The sequence below is a fragment of the Hordeum vulgare genome, chromosome 7H, assembly GCF_904849725.1.
Source record: "Hordeum vulgare subsp. vulgare chromosome 7H, MorexV3_pseudomolecules_assembly, whole genome shotgun sequence".
NCBI lineage: Eukaryota > Viridiplantae > Streptophyta > Magnoliopsida > Poales > Poaceae > Hordeum > Hordeum vulgare.
In genome coordinates, this window is record NC_058524.1 from 571,413,031 (window position 1) to 571,433,887 (window position 20,857).

Genomic DNA, 20,857 nt, shown 5'->3' on the forward strand with positions numbered 1-20,857 from the left:
AAGCAAAAGATGAGCAAAATTAACCATTGCGGGGATGAGAGGGCCATGCACCATGAACTAACCACCGCAAGGGCCCAAGCTGACCGTCGACGCACATGAGCTCCAAGACGGTGCCTTCAGGAAGGGTACGATGCTGGAGTGCCGCCACCGCCCGATACAAAGGATCACGATTTTCATCCGCAGCAACCACAGGACCAAGAGCAGCTGCAACATTGTCTTCAGGAAGAGTACGACGCCCACAGACGTCGCCACCGTCGGTCTACCCATCACCAGACAAGGAATTATCCCCGGCACACGCTCCACCTCCGTACAGGGGGCGACGAGTCATAAGAAACCTACCGCACCACCACCACGTGATGCCGAGCCCCGGCTACCCCGCCGCCCACACGACTAGGGTTGTCAGTCCGTATCCGAGCCACGAGAACTGCAGCTTCCACCAGAGAGCCGCTGCCCTGCATCCTGACACCGCATCAACCATCGAAAGGGATTGGCCTCCGCTAACCGGCATAACCCTACCAAGTCGAAGCTGACAACGACCGACATGCCTCCACCGCACCAGAACATGGACTGGAGACGACACGACAGGGAAAGGGGGAAGAGGAGGAGCGGTGCAAACCTCAATCGGCACCCTTGTCAGTGACGGGTGGCCTCACCACCCATCCCTCCTACCTACCTCCCACTACGTTGCCCCCTGCAATGCCCATCCACGGTCGCTAGTGCAGGAGCGCGAGGATCCCATGCTGACCGTCCGCCTGACGAAGAGGGCGCCGGAATGGACGAGATCCACCTCGGAGATGACCATAGGGGGTGCCACGTCGGGCCACACCTGAACGAGCATGGGGGCAACATCTCCCGTGCGACACGCCCGCATAAACGCGCCCAAACCCGCCAGCAAGTCACCGCGCGGCGCCCGCGATCGCCGTTCCGCTAGATTTGGCCGAGCCCAGACCGAGCCGCCACCGCTGCCACGAGCGCAAGACCGCACCATGAATCCCACAACGACGCCACCAGGAACTCGCGACCCCGCCGCCAGAGCCTGCCGCCGCGCCCCTCACCAGTGAGGCGCACCGCTGGAAGCCGTTGACCCGTGCCAAACACCCTCGAGCGAGATGCGGAAGAGCCCCGCCGCCTCCAGCGTCGGCGGGCTTTGCCCGTCAACGTGGCCTGACAGCAGCGAGGGAGGGAGGGGAGGAAGGTCTGGGCTCGTTCAAAGAGTTGGTTTTACATATTTGATATTCCTTTAATAGTTTGTACTTACTAGAAAATCGCTTAAATATTTGCAAGATGTTAAAAATGTATCGATGGTGTGTTGATTTTAGCATTGCCTATATTTTATCTGCAGCTGATTTTACCAATTCACCCGTGCAACTCACCCTGGGCGTTTGGGTACCCGAACCCGCTACCCGGATCCGAACCGAACCGAATTACCCGAATTGTCAGGTAATTCGGGTATCGGGTAAGGGTTCGGTTCTCATTTCTTGACTATTTGGTTTTCGGGTTAGGGTTCGGGTTCTAGTGTGGAAAACCCGAAATACCCATACTACCCAAATTATTCATACTGTCTAAAATTTTCATGTTATTATTACACTAACTTGTTACCCATACTAACTAAAATACTCATGTTAACAAAAATACCCATACTATCCGAGTTATTCATATCAAAAGTTGATGTATGCTCAGAATATTTTAGGTATTTTGGATACCCGAATTATCCGAACAGAAATTTTAGGTAATTTGGGTTCGGGTATTTTTCTTACAGAAATAATTTTGGTTTCCATTTGCGAATACCCGAATTACCCATAAACCGAACTACCCGAACCGAAATAACCAAAATACCCGAATGCCCAGGCTAACGTGCAATTGTTGTAACCATTTCACTCACCTTGTCTTCCCAACGAGATCCACGGTCTTTTGGCGGCCTCCTGATGTTGCTCAATGGCGACCCCTCGAGTGCCGCTAACCTCGAGCTGGATCAAAGGCCGTTCCTCGTCACGCAGACGGCGTAAATGACCAGTGCTTTTTCTTTTTCTTTCTCGCGGGCAATTTTCTTTATTATTTTGCAGGGGAATTGACCAGTGCTAGCTACACTGAGCCTGTGACCCCCTCCAATGCCATATATCCTCTCCTAAAATGTACTCTACTTACTCATCAATGTTATCTCCGACGATCACCAGGGCACTCCGGTGGCACTGCCGCATCTCGCTTGCCCGAACTTCCCACACCCGCACCCCAGTATATCCTCAACAAGATCTCCAGCAGGCGATCCGCGAGTGTACATGGAGGATAGCTGTCGCCAGTGCAGCCAGTGCAGGTCTGATTGGTTGCAAAGTTCACATGCAGTTTCCTCCCGGGCATGGGCAAGGACGGGGGCGCGCGAGCAGGGAAGCCTTCACTCCTACCATGTATATCGACCAAGATAAGCAACCGGCGCAGCCTTGGTTTTAACCCCCCTGCCACCCCACAGAAAGTCTCCGAGAACAATTGCCCAAACCCCAAACGCCCGAGCAGATTGGAGAGGAGCTGGCCGGCCTGCACTGCATGGACCTACTGAGACTGTTCGCCAGTTTTTGATGAGAGCTGGAAGCGGCCTCTGGGCCGAGAACAATCCGTGAAGCTCCACGGATCCTACTCATTGTCACTGGGAGCAGAGCAAGAAGGGCAATCACTCAGTCGCCCACACACAGAGAGCATACTGCCGCTGCCTGCTTTCTTCCCTGGGACCGTATCTCCGGAAGATACACACACTCTCACTCATCCGGTGGCCCTCTTTATCTTGTACTCCCGCGGAATTGAAATTTCTGCTGCTGCTGCTATGGTAGTATGTGTGCTGTTCTTGAGTCGGCATGGAGCCTTGCCGTCGATCCGAGCATCGAATGCCTATGCTAATCAGGGGAGTTGGACGGGCAGGGCGGTACAGGAGCATTGACAATGATGATACATGCCGCTGATTCGCTTGGAAGAAAGCTATGGCTGGTGTGACAGGGATCAGGTGACATGCACGTTTGCATGTCACCGTGTGGCTTGCGGTCAAAATTTAAATTTAAACATTGCGAAAAAAATTTAAAAAAATCATGCATGTTCACAACACATATTAAGATAACCCCTAAAAAATTCAGATCAAAATTCAAAACATACATCAAGAAACAAAAAAGAGAAACTCATATGTGAATAGTATATACGAACCATTGCGAACTATTCATGACAGATTTCTCTTTTTTGTTTCTCGATGTATGTTTCGAATTTTGATCTGAATTTTTTAGGGGTTATCTTAATATGTGTTGTGAACATGCATGATTTTTTTCAGATTTTTTCGCAATGTTTAAATTTAAATTTGGACCGCAAGGTACACAGTGACATGCAAACGTGCATGTCACCTGATCCCTGTCCTGACTGGTGCTGGTTGGAACTTGGAACAGTACCGCCTCTGAGTGACTAGGAGTAGTAATCATGGGAACCAATAAGGAAGCGTATTGTTGAGTAAGAGCCTGCTTGGTTAGAGATTAATTTTGCCAAGCCAAAATGTAGCAAGCCATTAAAGTGTGGAAGCCACAAAGTGTGGCTGAAAAAATGAACGCCAAACTTTGGTAAAAGTTGGCAAAAAAAATTGACTCTACGACAAATGGGCCATAGCGACAATAAAGTGTGACAAGCCAAAGTATGACAAAAACCAAACATATATCAACTAAACTGTGGCCGTTAAATTTTGGCTTGGCAAAGTGTGGCTGGAACCTAAGATGGTCACACACACACAAACTGGTACTGTGATGCTAGGATTGGAGGGCCAAAGCCGTTGTGATCCTGCCATGATGATGCAGGGCCTACACCTACGCGTATGTAAAAGGCCCGCAGCTTTCTATCTACGCGCACGCACGTACAGAGAAGAGATGCACACGAAATCTTTCAGGCTCCACAAGCGCGATCATGTCATGTGATGGGCTGATGGCTGAGGGCTCCAAGCCAACCGGGATGCGATGAACAGAAGAATCTTGCGGTTCGAGGGTCGGAACAAAGACCCCCTGCGGATGGAGGTCAGCCAAGGGGGAGCCGAGCAGCAAGACAACAATTCTTGTTTTCTGATTGAACAAAAGGACACGGCTAGGCGGAACGGAATATACACCCAAGTGCTCCCGGACAAGGGCTCAAACATATGCAAGAAGCGGACAAGATCATCGTCGACGACATCAAACCAAAAACCAAGTGCTTTGCTAACTACGGCTAACTGGTAGTGGATATCGGCTCCATGGTGGAGAGACGGAGGGTGCTGATGGGCATCGGGCAGAAGGACCAGCTCGGGAGCGAGTAATTCTAACCGGCGCACACCGCCGGTGCCGGCGGAGCATCTGCTCTGCTCCTCCTTCCTTCCTTCTTGCATTTGCAGCTCTGCGGCGGTCTTCGCTTGACCGTTACTTAGTTACGGCGGACGCGCGCGGTCACCTGTTGTGCAGGGGGTTCGGGCCCGTCGGGATGCGCCGCTTGTCGTCGTCGTCGCACGCGGCGTCGCGGCCGCCGGCGGTCGGCTTCCGATACCACGCCGCGCTGGCCTTGCCCTTGCTCTTGCTCTTGCACCGGGCGGCCGCGGCGGTGGCGGTGGCGTCGAACGCGACCGCGCGGGCGCCGGCTCTTGGACTGGGCTTGGGCACGGCGTGGTGCACGGGCGTCGAGGTCGACGGCGCCCACCTCTGCGCGGCGCGGCCGCGCGCGCGCATGGAGAAGGCTGGCGTCCTTGCCGCGGCGCCCGCGCAGTGGACGACGGCGAGCTGCAGCAGGACGGCAATGGCGAGGCATAGGGCGGCGGCGCGTGCGCGTGTCCATCGCCGCCTCCTCATGGGCGCTGAGCCCAGCGGGTGGCACGTACGTACGTACGTGCGGGCGCGCGCGCGCTCTCCCTCAGAGTTCAGTTGGGTTGGTGGGGAGCTCTGTTCCTGGAGACAGAGGGAGGGTGGCACAAGCAGACGGAGGAAAACAAAGGGACTATTCAAAGGGTCTGAGGAGCCGGGCTTGTTCCGAGTTTTAACAGCGCCGCGCGCGCGTGCGCGTGGTGACCACTGGACGGCACCCACAAGAGCGCCACAACCACAAGCAATAACTTTGAGGGAGACGGGGTAGAGTAATCTAACAGCGCTTGCCAAAACAGAGCGCAACAATGGACCCAGCTTCTAAACGGAGAGGGCGCGCAACCGCACGTACAGGTACAGCCCCATTCCAACCACATTGATGAGCCTTCACTCCCTCCCTCCCCCGATAGATCGACAGCGACGGGCCGCCCAGGCCGTGGTGGCCACGGAGCTACCCCCATGCCATGAGCGGCTAGAGGGCTAGAGCTACGTACGTAACGTTCACCGCTGGGTGCATGCAGCGCAGCGCAGCAGCGGCATGCCCGTATTCCCGCCCCGCGCATGTGCGTCGGCCACCGGTGCGGCATGGCATGCCGCCGCGCCGCGTGCGCTCGGTTTGACCGGCCTCCTGCCGTTCCCGTGCTCTGCTCACCGGTGAGATCCGTCGATCCGTCCGTCAGTCAGTCAGTCCGACGTTGCATCATCATCATGGCAAGCTCGCCTGGGCTACTCCCCCCTCCCCGTGTCTAGCGGACGCGCCCACTCTCCGATGGACTCGACTCGACTCGTCCCGTCAGCGCCGTCCGTCCGCTCCGAGTGCGCGCTCTAGGGCGCAGACAGGAGGAGCGCTTGCTCGCTCGGTCGCCCGCCGGTGGCAGGCTGTGCACAAGGGTGGCGGACTATGCGGCCGTCCCAGGGTAGGTGGCACTGAATTCGTGCAAGAAAGGCCTCCGGCCCTTCTGCATCCCTCGCTTCCACACGCCCATCCATCCATGAATGGCCTCGCCTCGCCAGAGCGGCAGAGCGTCCAAAAGCCTTCTCTTCCGCGCTCCCAACGGCAAGCGGCCGCGCTCCCAATTGCGACCTCGCTGGAAATACAAGACCCGTACCGTACGTACGTACGTATGCGGCAGGGGTACCATACGAGCGCTGCTTCCTTCTGCCGAGCTTGCTTGCTTGGTACTGGAGTATGATCGTCGGGTACAATGCGCACTTACGCCTGCTTCATTTAAAACATAAGCGCGAGTACAGTACAGTACCTAGTCTGTGGTAGTGCTCCGGGTATGTACGACACATGTGTGTGTTGGGCTTTATTGCGAGAGCAAGATTTGGGCAGCGGATTTCATCCCCATGAGTTTGACAAGACAACTCGCATCAGTACCGCTCCCATGGATTTCACACGTTTCTTGGACCGTTAATTAATTTCATCAACGGGACAGGTACAATGGACACCAATGATGCCTTGGCTACGGCCAGTAGAGCCTGTCTTTAAGGCTCTCATCCTTCTTAACTTTGTTCGTCACGGTAGAGTTTTGGCGTAGATTTATGCCGGCTATTCAGGGCGGCAAGGTTAGGATTTTTGGTTGCGACGGCGAGATTTGAGACGTGTTTGATTGACCACAAGACATTCATGTAATATCTCGGGACCAGATTTAAGTTGTTCGAAAAAATAGGTTTGCACGGTACTCAAAGCACTTCACAAACTGACCCTGTAAATGCATGTTCCTGTCAAAGACGCAACGTGGGTTCTCACTCGTGACTCTGAAGGTGCTACTTGTATATACTCCTTCCGTCTCAAAATAACTGTTTTAACTTTTTATACTAGACCTAGTATAAAGTTGTATTAAGTTTAACACACTTATTTTTAGACGAAGAGAGTAGTACTTTGCGTCTGGTTTATTCTCCAAACCTTTCTTAGTCTCCTTCACATAATTTCTTATAATCTACGCAACGATGTTTGAGTCGAGGCAAGTTCTGCACGTAAAAAAATTTCACATCGATGTTACAATTTCATTCCTGCAGTTGGTTTCTAGTTTCATTGACTATTAATCTTTAGATTTCATGTTAATGTTTGGAATTTTTAGACATTTTGGTTAAATTTATCTCATTATGGTGGAAATGCATGAAGGTACCGAGTCCGTGAAGGAGTCGAAGTTCGATGTCCTAAAAATTTAGCTAGACAAGTTTAAGATGAAGGATGATGAAGACGTCGTCGAGATGTCACTAGTAGAAAACATGCCTTTGGTTCGGGCCTGGCCAACCCATTAGTCCTGGTTCTTCCCGAACCAGGACCCATGGGGGGCATTAGTCCCGGTTCATGATCCCAGGGGGGCGGCCGGGGCCTCGTGGGCATTGGTTCCGGTTCGTTTGGACCCATTTGTCCCGGTTCTAGGCACGAACCGGGACCAATGGGCCACGCTCCTGGCCCACATCCATTGGTACCTGTTCGGGCCTTGAACCGATTTAGAAGGGGGGGACTTTAGCCCCGGTTTATGCCACGAGCCGGGACAAATAATTTGGCTATATATACCCATGGCCGTGGCAGAACACTCTGTTTTTTCTGGCCGGCGAGGGGAGGGCATTTGGGTGCTCTAGCTCACCTCCTATGCACATGAGGTGTTCGGTGAAATGCCCGAGCCACACTAGTTAAGCTTTCTCCTCTAGAAGCTCGACCTCGTAACTCCATTTTCCCCAAGATTTTTCTAGATTTAGCGGTCCGTCACGACCCGTCACCGTTTTCACCGCTGGGGCACGTCCATGTGTACGTCCGCAATGTCGTCTGCAAGCTCCTCCGCAGACAGTGAGGTAAGTCGATTTGGATTTTCGGTTGACATTGGATTTGGGGATTTCTCATCTAGGGTTTCGCGGGATGGGCCGTAATATGCGCCATAGGTGGATGGCTGCGGGATTGTGCAGTTCCAATCCGAGTTTTTCATTCCCAATCCAAGTTTCTACGGCCTTGAGGAGTGCTCGAATCACCGTTGCCCGTGGCATGGGCTAATTCCTACTCGCCGTGTTTCTTGGGGTGGAGCAAGCATGGGAAGAAGGTTTTGGGGTTGTCCACTCGATGTAATTCCTCAAAACATCATTTGGTAATCTGTTTTCATCGATTTATTGCAAAGTTATGAATTTCACCTAATTATGTGAACTCTGATTTAACAGCTTCCTGATGAGTGTGATTGGTTGTTTGGATTGACCCCCCTCCCACTGAGCTAGTGGGGAAAGCTTTTGAGGAGCTCCATGGTGGCCTTGAACGTAGTTGGATCAAAGCTAGTAGGATGGAGAAGAAGGTTATGGATCTGAACAATGAAAACAAGAAAATGCAATTGAAGTTGAAGAAAAGGAATGAGCTCATGGAAACAATGAATTTTCTCTTTGTTCTTGGCATCAGCATTGTGGCTAGTTTAGTTTCTATTTGGTCTAAGCAAGCCAATTAAGTGGCAGTGTGTGTGTTATGTTTGTGCTAGTGTGTTGTGCCCTAGATGTAATTCTATCATTTGTGCACTATTGTAAACTTGAGCAAATGTAATGTTGTGCCCTAGATGTAATGGATATCATGTGTTGTGTTAAAATTGTCACCACTGCCAATTTGGAACCTTTTCAGAGTTCATTTCAAATGCTTTTCAATTTCATGGTCTTATAGCTCAAAATAATCAGTAAATGCATGAAAAATAACAAATGAAGTCAGAAAGGGTTATAAATTGATGTTGTGGCTTTGAATGGTGCATTTTGAACACAGAAAAACTATGGAGTTCAAATAAGTTCAAAAAAATGAAATCCCTTTGTAATAGACGAGTTTCCGAATGAAACCCTGATACTTCGAAAGAGATTGTCCGTTTTGTACACGAAGTGCATCCAGTTTTTGTCGTAACCCTCTCAACTTTCTCGCACATGCTATGTGGGTGAAATGATGATACCATGCCAACTTGTAACCTTTTTAGAGTACATTTCAAAATGCTTTTCAATTTCATGGTCTCATAGCTCAAAATAATCAATAAATGCATGAAAAATAACAAATGAAGTCAGAAAGGGTTGTAAATTGATGATGTGGCTTTGAATGGCGCATTTTGAACACAGAAAAACTATGGAGCTCAAATAAGTTCAAAAAAATGAAATCCCTTTGTAACACACGAGTTTCCGTATGAAACCCTCATACTTCGAAAGAGATTGTCCGTCTTGTACACGAAGTGCATCCAGTTTTTGCCGTAACCCTCTGAACTTTCTCGCACATCCTATGTGGGTGAAATGATGATACCATGCCAACTTGGAACCTTTTCAGAGTTCATTTCAAATGCTTTTCAATTTCATGGTCTTATAGCTCAAAATAATCAGTAAATGCATGAAAAATAACAAATGAAGTAAGAAAGGTTTGTAAATTGATGATGTGGCTTTGAATGGTGCATTTTGAACACAGAAAAACTATGGAGTTCAAATAAGTTCAAAAAAATGAAATCCCTTTGTAACAGACGAGTTTCCGCATGAAACCGTGATACTTCGAAAGAGATTGTGTGTTTTGTACACGAAGTGCATCCAGTTTTTGCCGTAACCCTCTGAACTTTCTCGCACATGCTATGTGGGTGAAATGATGATATCATGCCAACTTGGAACCTTTTCAGAGTTCATTTCAAATGTTTTTCAATTTCATGGTCTTATAGCTCAAAATAATCAGTAAATGCATGAAAAATAACAAATGAAGTAAGAAAGGGTTGTAAATTGATGATGTGGCTTTGAATGGTGCATTTTGAACACAGAAAAACTATGGAGTTCAAATAATTTCAAAAAATTGAAATCTCTTTGTAACAGACGAGTTTCCGTATGAAACTTTGATACTTCGAAAGAGATTGTCCGTTTTGTACACGAAGTGCATCCAGTTTTTGTCGTAACCCTCTCAACTTTCTCGCACATGCTATGTGGGTGAAATAATGATACCATGCCAACTTGGAACCTTTTCATAGTTCATTTCAAATGCTTTTCAATTTCATGGTCTTTCAGCTAAAATTATATAGAATTTATGCAACTAAAATTATCAAAGTATTTTATGTTCAAACCATTAAAAGCAAAAATAATTATCATAAAATAAAATAAATAAGTAATTAGAATTTTGTTACAAACGTTATTAGCAAAAAGAATTATCATAAAAATATGTACATAAGTAATTAGAAACAAAAAAGAAACCAAAAAGAACCTATACCAAATAAAATGTCTTTGTAACAACCATAGAACTCGTACTAAAGGAATCAACTAAAAGGATTTTATAAAGCTCTAGTATTATTGAAACTAAAATTATATAGAATTTATACAACTAAAATTATCAAAGTATTTTCTGTTCAAAACATTAAAAGCAAAAAGAATTAGCATAAAACAAAATAAATAAGTAATTAGAATTTTGTTACAAACTTTAATAGCTAAAAGAATTATCATAAAAGAAAATAAATAAGTAATTACAAACAAAAAAGAAAGCAAAAAAACTGATTTTTTTTAAAAAAAGTGCAACCTACACGGCCACCACGGCGTGGATACGACTAGAAACCCATTACTAGGGCTAGGATGCAGGCCCGCAGTAGGCCCAATAGGCCCACAAGCACACAAAATGATTTTAGGCCCATAAACCTCCAGTAGAGAGGAGCTCGAAGTGGTTGGTTCGGCAGGGCTTATAAACCACTCCGAGCCCCTCTCGGCTAGCGAGGTGGGACTAAACATAGCACCGCACCGCGCAAGGCCTTTGGTCCCGGTTGGTGGCACCAACCGAGACTAAAGGGGGGCATTGGTATCGGTTGGTACCACCAACCGGGACCAAAGGCCTCTGCTTCCCGCCCTCTGGCCTGCTGAAAATAGATCTTTGGTCCAGTTGGTGACACCAACCGGTACCAATGCCCCCCTTTAGTCCCGGTTGGTGCCACCAACCGGGACCAAAGGCCTCTGCTTCCCGCCCTTCGGGCTTCTGAAAAGAGACCTCTAGTCCCGGTTGGTGACACCAACCGGGACTAAAGGGTGCATTGGTACCGGTTGGTGGTACCAACCGGTACTAATGGCTTTGCTATATAAGTCAGCACTTGTGAAAATTTCGTTAGTTCTTCGATCCCTCCGACGACACCACAGGGTTGCCCGAGCTCGCCCTGCCTCTGTCGCGCCCCCGACCACGCCGCCATTGCCCGACCCGACCACGCCGTCGTCGCCCCTGCCCCCCAACAACGCCGCGCGCCCTCGCCGTGCCTTTGTCGCGCCCCCGACCCGCCCCGTCGACGTCGTCGCCGCCCTCTGCCCCCTCGACGCCATCGCCCTTGCCCCGACCATGCCGCCGTCGCCGCCCTCTACACCGACGCCGGCGCCGTGCCTCTGCCCCTGCCCCGACCATGCCGCACCTCTCCTTGGTCAGGCCGGCGCCGCCCACCCTGTCCTCTCCTTTGTTTTTTTAGATTATATGATGTTTTTTTTTCAGATTATGTGTATATGTGTGAGTATATGTATGTGTGTATATCTGATTATATGTCTTTTTTTAGATTTTTTGTTCATATATATGATGATTCGTTTTTTGTATTTTTATAAAAATGTATATATGTATGTATGTTCTCTGTGCATATAAAAGTTAGATTTTTAGTACATTTGGGTATATTTTAGGTTAGTTTTATCTATATATGTTCTCTGATTTAGTACATTTTAGGTTAGTTCCATTTTTAGAAAAGTTTTATATATTTAGGAAAAGAAGGAAGAGAAGGAAGAAGGAAGAAGGAAGAAGAAGAAAAAGTTTTATATATGCAAAAGTTACATTTTTAGAAAAGTATTATATATAGCTAGGAAGATAAGGAAGAAGAAGAAAAAGAATGAGAGGAAAAAGGAAAATAAGAAGAGGAAGAAAGGAGAAGAAGAGGAGAGGAAGAAGAGGAGAAATAGATAAGAAGAGGAAAAAAGAAGAAAAAGAAGAGGACCATTTTTTTCTTCTTCTTCTCTATTCCTTTCTTCTTCTCCTTTTTTTTCTTCTTTTTTTCTTCGATCGCTTCTCTTCTATTCCTTTCTTCTCCTCCTCTTTTTAATTTTTCTTTTGTCTTCTTATTTTTTATCGGGTATGTCGTTGTCGATATACCCCCTCCCGATAACTTCAACACGAGGGGGGGGGGTCGATATACCCCCTCCCCGATAACATTATTTTCCCATGTATGTATGTCGTCGTTGTCGATATAACCCCCTCCCGGATAACTTCGACATGAGGGGCGGTCGATATATATACCCCCTCTTGACCGTGATAACTTATACCACGGGAGCACCCCCTCGGCCCTCTCGCTCGACCAAAACTCTCGAGGACACCCAAACCCTAGAAAAAACGATGTTGGTCTCCTACCCCCTCCCACCGCGCCCCTACCCGACAAACTCTCTCGAGGCCACCCAAATTTACCAAGTTAAAAGAGCGTTGTCGTCGTGGCCACCCCAAACCCTTGAAGCGTTGTCGAGGCCACCCCAAACCCTTGAAGCATTGCCGAGGCCACCCCAAACCCTAGAGAAGCAGCGCCGAGGCCACTAATATGATTCCTTATTGTGATTAGTTAGCTAGTTCTACGTTTGCCACTAATATATCCATCTGTCATGTTTGAATAATAATTTCCATGTTGTAAATATTTGCAGAAACTATGGAGCACCCCCGAGACGAAGCAACATAAGAGATTTTGGGGGAAATAATCGCAAAAGGAAGTGATGTCGTCTTGTCATTTCTCAACGACACCGATGGTCTGGAAGGACACGGTGAAGAAGAAGGCTATGCTTATGATGGCTCCGGTGACCCATCAATGCCGGTACAAGAAGAAGGTGATGATTATGATGGCTCCGGTGACCGAACCGAGTCCGGCCAGGTATATATATTGGTTAAGCCTGTGCTGACTAGCTAATTGATGCATTCATTGTTTTCGTATGTACACATATTAATTAACTCTCGTCTTTCTTCTTTTTCTAGCCCCCGGATCGAGCACAACTTCGGTAAAGAGACGAGGCCCGAAGAAAAGTTGCGGTCGGACGAAAGGTTTGAGATCACATCAATCGCGCGCGATGGCAAGCCGATTGAACCGTACCGGACAAAGGAAGCATTTGCTAATCAGTGCGGGGTTCTTGTTAGGGACAAGATCCCGATCAGTATCCAGCAATGGTTAAAGCCTAAGAAGGAAGACCCTGAGGTGTCTTATGTCTCCGATATGCAGAAAGAAGATCTTGGACAACGCTTAAGGAAAATTTCACCCTACCGCCAGAGGAGGATCCGAAGAAGCCAGTTATAGAGCAATTGATCAAGTCTCATGCTCTTAAGAAGATGGCAGAACTATTCAGGAGGTGGAAGAATGAGCTGAAAACATTTGTCGACAAAGAAATTACACCAGAATTCACCGGCCGGTTTGAGAAGATGAGAGATCACTGGCCCACAAAACATCGGAAAATAGTAATAAGATGTCAACGACAAACAAGGAAAATGCTGCGAAGAATAAGAATCACCATCGCACGGGGTCAGGTGGCTACCTCAAAGCCCGACCTTTGTGGGACAAGGCTAAGAATGACCTGATTGCTAAAGGGGTCAAACCAGAGACATTGAACTGGCCAGACCATTCCCGGACTTGGTTCTTCGGGGTTGGCGGAACCTTGGAACCTGTATCAGGGAAGTGCGTTTGGACGGAAGAGCAACTGCGAATACCCGTCACGAGGCTTAAGGAGTATATCGAGAAAGCGCAACAAGGGACGTTCGTTCCATACAGAGAGAAGGACGAGCTCCCGATGGCCCTCGGGAATCTTGAGCACCCTAGACGGACACGAGGCACGCCAGGCTCCGTTCCATGGAAGGTTGGGTTTCCGGACGCATGGGGTTACAAATGCCAGGAGAGGAGGAAGAAAGTGGAGCATAGCCAACTGCAGGCGCTGCACGAAAGGGTACAAGGGCTAGAGGAACGAGAAGCAGATGGCAGCAAACGACTTGCCGAAGGTTCCCTTGAAGCTACTCCGCCATCTCAGCGGAGAAGCAACATGGCTTCCACTGAGCAGAATCAGCAGCTGGACCCTGTCTTCACGGCTCGTGCTAGCTACCCTGTGGATGCTATCACATAGTCTCAACATTGCCACCTTATGGCGCGATGGATGACATTTAAAGTCAAGGCGGCTGTTGGAGTTGTTTTACCTACTGAACCTGGCACAACCTACCACGATCGGTCGATTCCAGAAGGATATGCTAGGGTGATGGTGGATGAACTAACGGACGGAGTTGAGGACCTTGAGCTTGACCACCCTACGGGTGAAGGGGAGATTCGGCTGGGTTCTTCTCTGAAGACTACATGCCTATGGCGGAAGGAGCTCATCAACCTTCCGAACTGGACGCCTCCGCCTCCTCCTCCTCCGGCGAGTCAGGTCACTCAGCCTCCTCCTCCGCCTCCTCCTCCGGCGAGTGATCAGGGCACTCAGTCTCCTTCTCCTCCTCCGCCTCCTCCTCCGCCGAGTGATCAGGGCACTCAGTCTCCTTCTCCACATCCGCCTCCTCCTTCGCGAGTGATCAGGGCACTCAGTCTCCTTCTCCGACGCATGGTGGCACTCTGCCTCCTTCTCCGCCCGTGCCGGTGCGCCCGAGCAGCCAACCTCCTCCTTCTCCGCCTTGTCAACAAGGTCGGAAGAGACCCACCGCCGCTCCGGCTGCTCTGGCGCGTCGTCCTTCTACTCCGCCTCGTAAGAAAGGAAAGACAGCCGCAGCCGCTCCGTCTGCTCCGACGTCTAGTAGTACAGCCAGAGGCAGGCAAAACAAATACGGTCCTTCTCTGAAGACTCCAGAGAAGTTACCATACGAGAGGAGCCAGGAGGAAAACACGAAGATCGTGCAAGCCGAAGTGAAAAACTTCTTTGAAGGGGTGAAAGCAAAGAATCATCCACCTCCGGAGGAGAAGATAGATACGGTAAAAGCGAAGCGTACTCTGGCTTCCCTGAAGAAACCACTAAAGTCTCCGACAAAAGGCAACTATGAGCGCATAATTACAAAGTCATTTATCGAAGCGGAGCGGTCGGGAAGTACTGTCAGTGGTCAAAGGTTAGCAGAACGACGAGATGGGAAAAAAGTTGCCCAGCTCGGCGAACAAGCGAACCAATCGTTCCCCCCGCTCAAGGTGTCTAGCGATATCGTCGCTAATCATCCAGGGATCTTGTTGCCCGGTACCAATCCTGCAGATTACCTTCCCGAGGATGCACATTTTGATTTATTGGAGGTGGACGAACACAAATACGTTTACGGGAAGCCTCTCGTCAAAGATGAAAGATCTCTAACAACGATGATGCGAAGATTCCATGATTGGTACATGAAAACCTGCAAAGAGTCTCGGGGGAGTAATATTTTGACGCTCAGAGTTAGAAAGGAGCATGACCTCGTTGGACTTGAACTGTTAATGGTTCCATTTGAGGAGTTCTTCCCGTTTTTCAATCTAAAGGCCCTCGATAAATTAATGATCACTTGCTACTGCCTGCAAGTAGTACTACTTCTGTCATTAAGTCTCTATATATAGGTCAGCTCTTTCATTGCATGTATTTTTAATTATCCTCACTATATTATATGTAGATTGAAGATCGTCGAATTGAAGAAAAGACAAATCGGTGATATTGGGTTCATTAACACAAATCTCGTAGATGCATTTATGATTAAATTTCAGGCCAAAGATACCGAGGCCAACCTGCTACAATCGTTTGTATTGAATCAAAACAAAGCTATAATACTCTTCCCTTACGAATTCTAGTGAGTGTTACTGTCTTGTGCATATTCAGTTTCCCTTATTAGTCAAGGTTATAGTAATGTAATTGATGAGTTATGCATGCATGCACAACTTCCACTATATTCTCCTAGAGATTAAGCTTGAGCAGGGACCAGTAACCGTCTTAGACTCGAGACAAAAAGATCCCAACGAGTATGCGGACATGACTGAAATTCTACAGAAGTAAGTTAAATGGATCATTATCGCACCATATCGGTAACTTTGTTCATTTCCTGATATCAAGTAATTGTTTTCTTGGTCTGGCACGGTTTGGAAAAAATCACCTCAAAAACTCCGGGACTGCCGAAGAAGCTGCAATTTAGACACCCGAAAGTAAGTACTATAGTAGCATGTTCCACGCATCTCCTAGTGATTCAAGCGCTAGTTTCATCAATACCATTTAGCATGCTTGCTAACTATCAGTTTGATTGACCTCTATTTCTTGTAAAGTGGTTGTGGCAGGAACCAAGGAATGATTACTGTGGATACTACATTTGCGAGTCCATCCGCCACACGACCTGTGAGCGGGGCTACTCTTACAAACAATATGACGTGCGTAAATAATAATATTGACAATTTCATTTTATTACCAACATTTCAGTTCAGCTTCATCTATTCATATATATATGTATTGACCCCCTCACGACCCACAAGTATAGGGGATCAATCGTAGTCCTTTTGATAAGTAAGAGTGTCGAACCCAACGAGGAGGAGAAGGCTCTGATAAACGGTTTTCAGCAAGGTAATAACTGCAAGCACTGAAAGTAGCGGTAACAAGTGATGGTGTAGTGAGGTGAAACGTAGCAAGTAAAAAGTAACAAGTAACAAGTAGTAGCAATGATGCAGCAAAGTGGCCCAATCCCTTTTGTAGCAAGGGACAAGCCTGAACAAAGTCTTATAGGAGGAAAAACGCTCCCGAGGACACACGGGAATTTCTGTCATGCTAGTTTCATCATGTTCATGTGATTCACGTTCGTTACTTTGATAGTTTGATATGTGGGTGGACCAGCGCTTGGGTACTGCCCTTACTTGGACAAGCATCCCACTTATTATTAACCCCTCTCGCAAGCATCCGCAACTACGAAAGAAGAATTAAGACAACGTCTAACCATAGCATTAAACTAGTGGATCCAAATCAGCCCCTTACGAAGCAACACATAGACTAGGGTTTAAGATTCTGTCACTCTAGCAACCCATCATCTACTTACTACTCCCCAATGCCTTCCTCTAGGCCCAAATATGGTGAAGTGTTATGTAGTCGACGTTCACATAACACCACTAGAGGAAAAGACAACATACAACATATCAAAATACAGAACGAATACCAAATTCACATGACTATTATTAGCATGACTTATCCCATGTCCTCAGGAACAAAAGTAACTACTCACAAAGCATAATCATAATCATGATCAGAGGTGTAATGAGTAGCATCAAGGATCTGAACATAAACTCTTCCACCAAGTAATCCAACTAGCATCAACTACAAAGAGTAATCAACACTACTAGCAACCTTACAAGTACCAATCGGAGTCGCGAGACAGAGATTGGTTACAAGAGATGAACTAGGGTTTGGAGAGGAGATGGTGCTGATGAAGATGTTGATGGATATGACTCCACTCCGACGAGAGGAGTGTTGGTGATGACGATGGCGACGATTTCCCCCTCCGGGAGGGAAGTTTCCCCGGCAGGATCGTCCTGCCGGAGCTCTAGATTAGTTCTGCTCAAGTTCCGCCTCGTGGCGGCGGAGAATCCACGAAAAAGCTCCACCCAGATTTTTTCTCGAACGAAACCGTTCATATAGCAAAAGAGGGGGGGGGGGGGGCAGTGGGCCGCCAGGGTGCCCACAAGCCTTGTAGCCGCCGCTAGGGGGTAGGTGGCGGCTACCAGGCTGTGGGCTCCTGGTAGCTCCCCTCCGACACTTCTTCTGCCCAGTATTTTTTATATATTCCCAAAAAATTCCACGTTGATTTTCAGGGCATTTGGAGTTGCGTAGAATAGAGGACTCAGACTTGCTCCTTTTCCAGTCCAGAATTCGAGCTGCCGGTATTCTCCCTCTTCAAATAAACCTTGCAAAATAAGAGAGAAAAGGCATAAGTATGGTACCACAAAGTAATATAACAGTCCAAAAAGCGATAAATATCAACATGAAAGCATGATGCAAAATGGACGCGTCAACTCCCCCAAGCTTAGACATCGCTTGTCCTCAAGCGAAAACCAAGATCCATAAACATGTCCACATGTTTAGGGATGGAGGTGTCGATAAAACATAATACAGAGATGACGGCATCATGATCACACATAGAACGTCAATACATCATAAAGATTCTTATGGGAAAGTAACAATTCCTTCACAAAGCAAAGTATGAAACAAAAACCTTACTGAGAAGTAGCCAACAACAGTCCATAGTCATTGAAGCAATTGCAATTTATCATAACATCAGAAAGAGTCTAATAAGAGCTTGTAAAGCAAACCCACATACTCAATCATCTCTTTTGTTTTCCACAATTGTTACAACTCACGTGGTACTCATGGCATCAAAGTTTCAGCTGGACACAGAGAAAGATAGGGGCTTATAATTTTGCCTCCCAACCATTTACCTCAAGGGTAAAGTCAACAATAATAAAGCATAAGTACTCATCTCCAAGTTGATATATGAATATAGATCTTTCCCTAGCATGTGACGGTAGCCAAGACAAAGGCAAAACAAGGAATTGGTGAAGATCACCATGACCCTTCCAAGGGCAAAAAGTAAAGGTACAAGATAGGACCTTCGCAGAGGGAAGCAGAGGTTGTCATGCGCTTTTGAGGTTTGGATGCGTGTCCTCTTAGTGCGGAGGAACGTCACTTCATATTTCCTCCTGTGATAAAGAACTTTATTATGCAGTCTGTCGCTTTTATGTCTTCCTCATCACAGGTTCGTATAAAGCTTATTTTCCACACACTAATAGTTCATACATATTAGAGAGCAATTTTTATTGCTTGCACCGATGACAACTTACTTGAGGGATCTTATTCAATCCATATGCATGTATGGTGGACTCTCATGGCAAAACTGGGTTGAAGGTTTATGGATGCACAAGTAGTATCTCTACTTGGTGCGGGAGTTTTGGCTAATATGAGGTGGAAGCAATCGTCACATGCTAAGGGATCTCTAATAATATAACATTGTTTGGAACCAAGCGAACACAATTTATTATGTTGTCTTCCTTGTCCAACATCTACTCGTAAGCATGTAATAGTTTGGTGAGTACTCACAATTGTAAAAAGTGTCTAAGATGATATATTTATATGTGAACCTCTCTTTCCTTATTACTTCTTATAAATTGCAACAATGACCGGGGTCTATGTTGGTCTATTCTCAACAAGTTTCAATCATCATACTTGTTATATGTGAAGCTATCACTTTCCATAGGATCATCTCATGATCTTTCATGCTATCGTTCTTTTCATACTTTTGATCACGGCGCAAAACAAAGCCCTTGACTAAGATACTCTTTATTATATAGCTCGCAAGCTCGAATGCATCGGGGGAGAGACACAAGGCAAAAGACTCAAACTAAACACTAAAGATTTATTCCACTAAGAGAAGAAAGTAAAAACTGAAAAGGAAAGAACTATAACAAAGGTAAAAGCAAAAGATATAAAGGTGATACGATACCAGGGCAACTCCCCCAAGCTTGGCAAAAGCCAAGGGGATTGCCCATACCAATGCTTAGTTGTCTTCCTTTGGTGGTGATGGTGGTGGAGTTGTTGAAGCAGTCCGATCCTCCGTCTTCCAAGGCATAGGTGCTCCATCATGGCAGGATGAACAAGTCGTCGGAATCCTAAAACCTGCAGCCAACCGTATTGATTTAAATCTATACTCATACTCATAGTTTTGGTTCTCCAGGTCATAGATCTGGCCCTGGAGTTGATCAACCCTATCATAGAGCCGGGAGAGGTGCTTCCCAATATCAATGGAATCCATCTTGTGATTTTTGGTGAACTCCGTGATCATCATGTGGTTGGCGTTGAGTCCACGCTCCACCATCCCTTGGCACTTGAAGACTTGTTGCTCCATTGCTTCAAGCCTCGTCTCCACGCTTCCGGTCTTCTTAGGCCCTTCAACATCACGGATGTGCAACATCCCCTCGCTCATCTTTATTGATTGGGGGTGCTGCAATACTTCCGTGAGGTAGGGATTGATGACCTTCTTGAAGATCTTGTCCTTAGGAACTTTTGGGGAAGTCATGATGATCTAGATCTGCAACAGAAACAGGCTCGAAACAAAAATAGAGGAAAACTGTGCGATACGGAGATCAGAACCCTCGGGCGTATATATAATGATTTTTTCTGGACCAGAAGGAGTGCTCCGCAAGAAAACAGAGTCCGGGAGGCACACGAGGTGCCCACAAGCCCTGTAGCCGCCGCCAGGGGGGTAGGTGGCGGCTACCAAGCTTGTGGCCGCCTCGTGCGCTCTCCGGACTGCTTTTTATTTTTCTAATTTCCTATTGGAAAAGTTTCGGAGTCCAATTACTTACCGAAACACATACCTCTTCGTTTTCAGGGTGTGAAACAGGCTGATAAACATCCCTTATTGTTGGAATTATGCCCTAGAGGCAATAATAAATATAGTTATGATTATAATTCCTGTATCAAGATAATCATTTATTATCCATGCTATAATTGTATTGAATGAAGACTTATATACATGTGTGGATACATAGACAAAACACTGTCCCTAGCAAGCCTCTAGTTGGCTAGCCAGTTGATCAAAGATAGTCAAGGTCTTCTGATTATATACAAGGTGTTGTTGCTTGATAACTTGATCACGTCATTAGAAGAATCACGTGATGGACTAGACCCAAACTAATAGACGTAGCATGTTGATCGTGTCATTTTGTTGCTACTGTTTTCTGCGTGTCAAGTATTTGTTCCTATGACCATGAGATCATATAACTCACTGACACTGGAGGAATGCTTTGTGTGTATCAAACGTCGTAACGTAACTGGGTGACTATAAAGATGCTCTACAGGTATCTCCGAAGGTGTTCGTTGAGTTAGTATGGATCGAGACTGGGATTTGTCACTTTGTGTGATGGAGAGGTATCTCGGGGCCCACTCAGTAATACAACATCACACACAAGCCTTGCAAGCAATGTGACTTAGTGTAAGTTGCGGGATCTTGTATTACGGAACGAGTAAAGAGACTTGCCGGTAAACGAGATTGAAATAGGTATGCGGATACTGACGATCGAATCTCGGGCAAGTAACATACCGAAGGACAAAGG

The 20,857-nt window shown here is 47.1% G+C and overlaps 1 protein-coding gene across 1 annotated transcript; it reads right to left on the reverse strand.

Annotated features, from left to right (window-relative positions):
- Window positions 1-4,053: 4,053 nt before the first annotated feature.
- Window positions 4,054-5,175, reverse strand: LOC123408898. Its single transcript, XM_045101929.1, has one exon. It carries the CDS (start codon window positions 4,824-4,826, stop codon window positions 4,431-4,433), a length of 396 nt encoding a protein of 131 aa, XP_044957864.1. The 5' UTR covers window positions 4,827-5,175; the 3' UTR covers window positions 4,054-4,430.
- Window positions 5,176-20,857: the final 15,682 nt, after the last annotated feature.

Excerpts from the sequence above, each read along its gene's own strand:
- LOC123408898 (XM_045101929.1), bottom strand. The coding sequence starts at position 4,826 with ATGAGGAGGCGGCGATGGACACGCGCACGCGCCGCCGCCCTATGCCTC.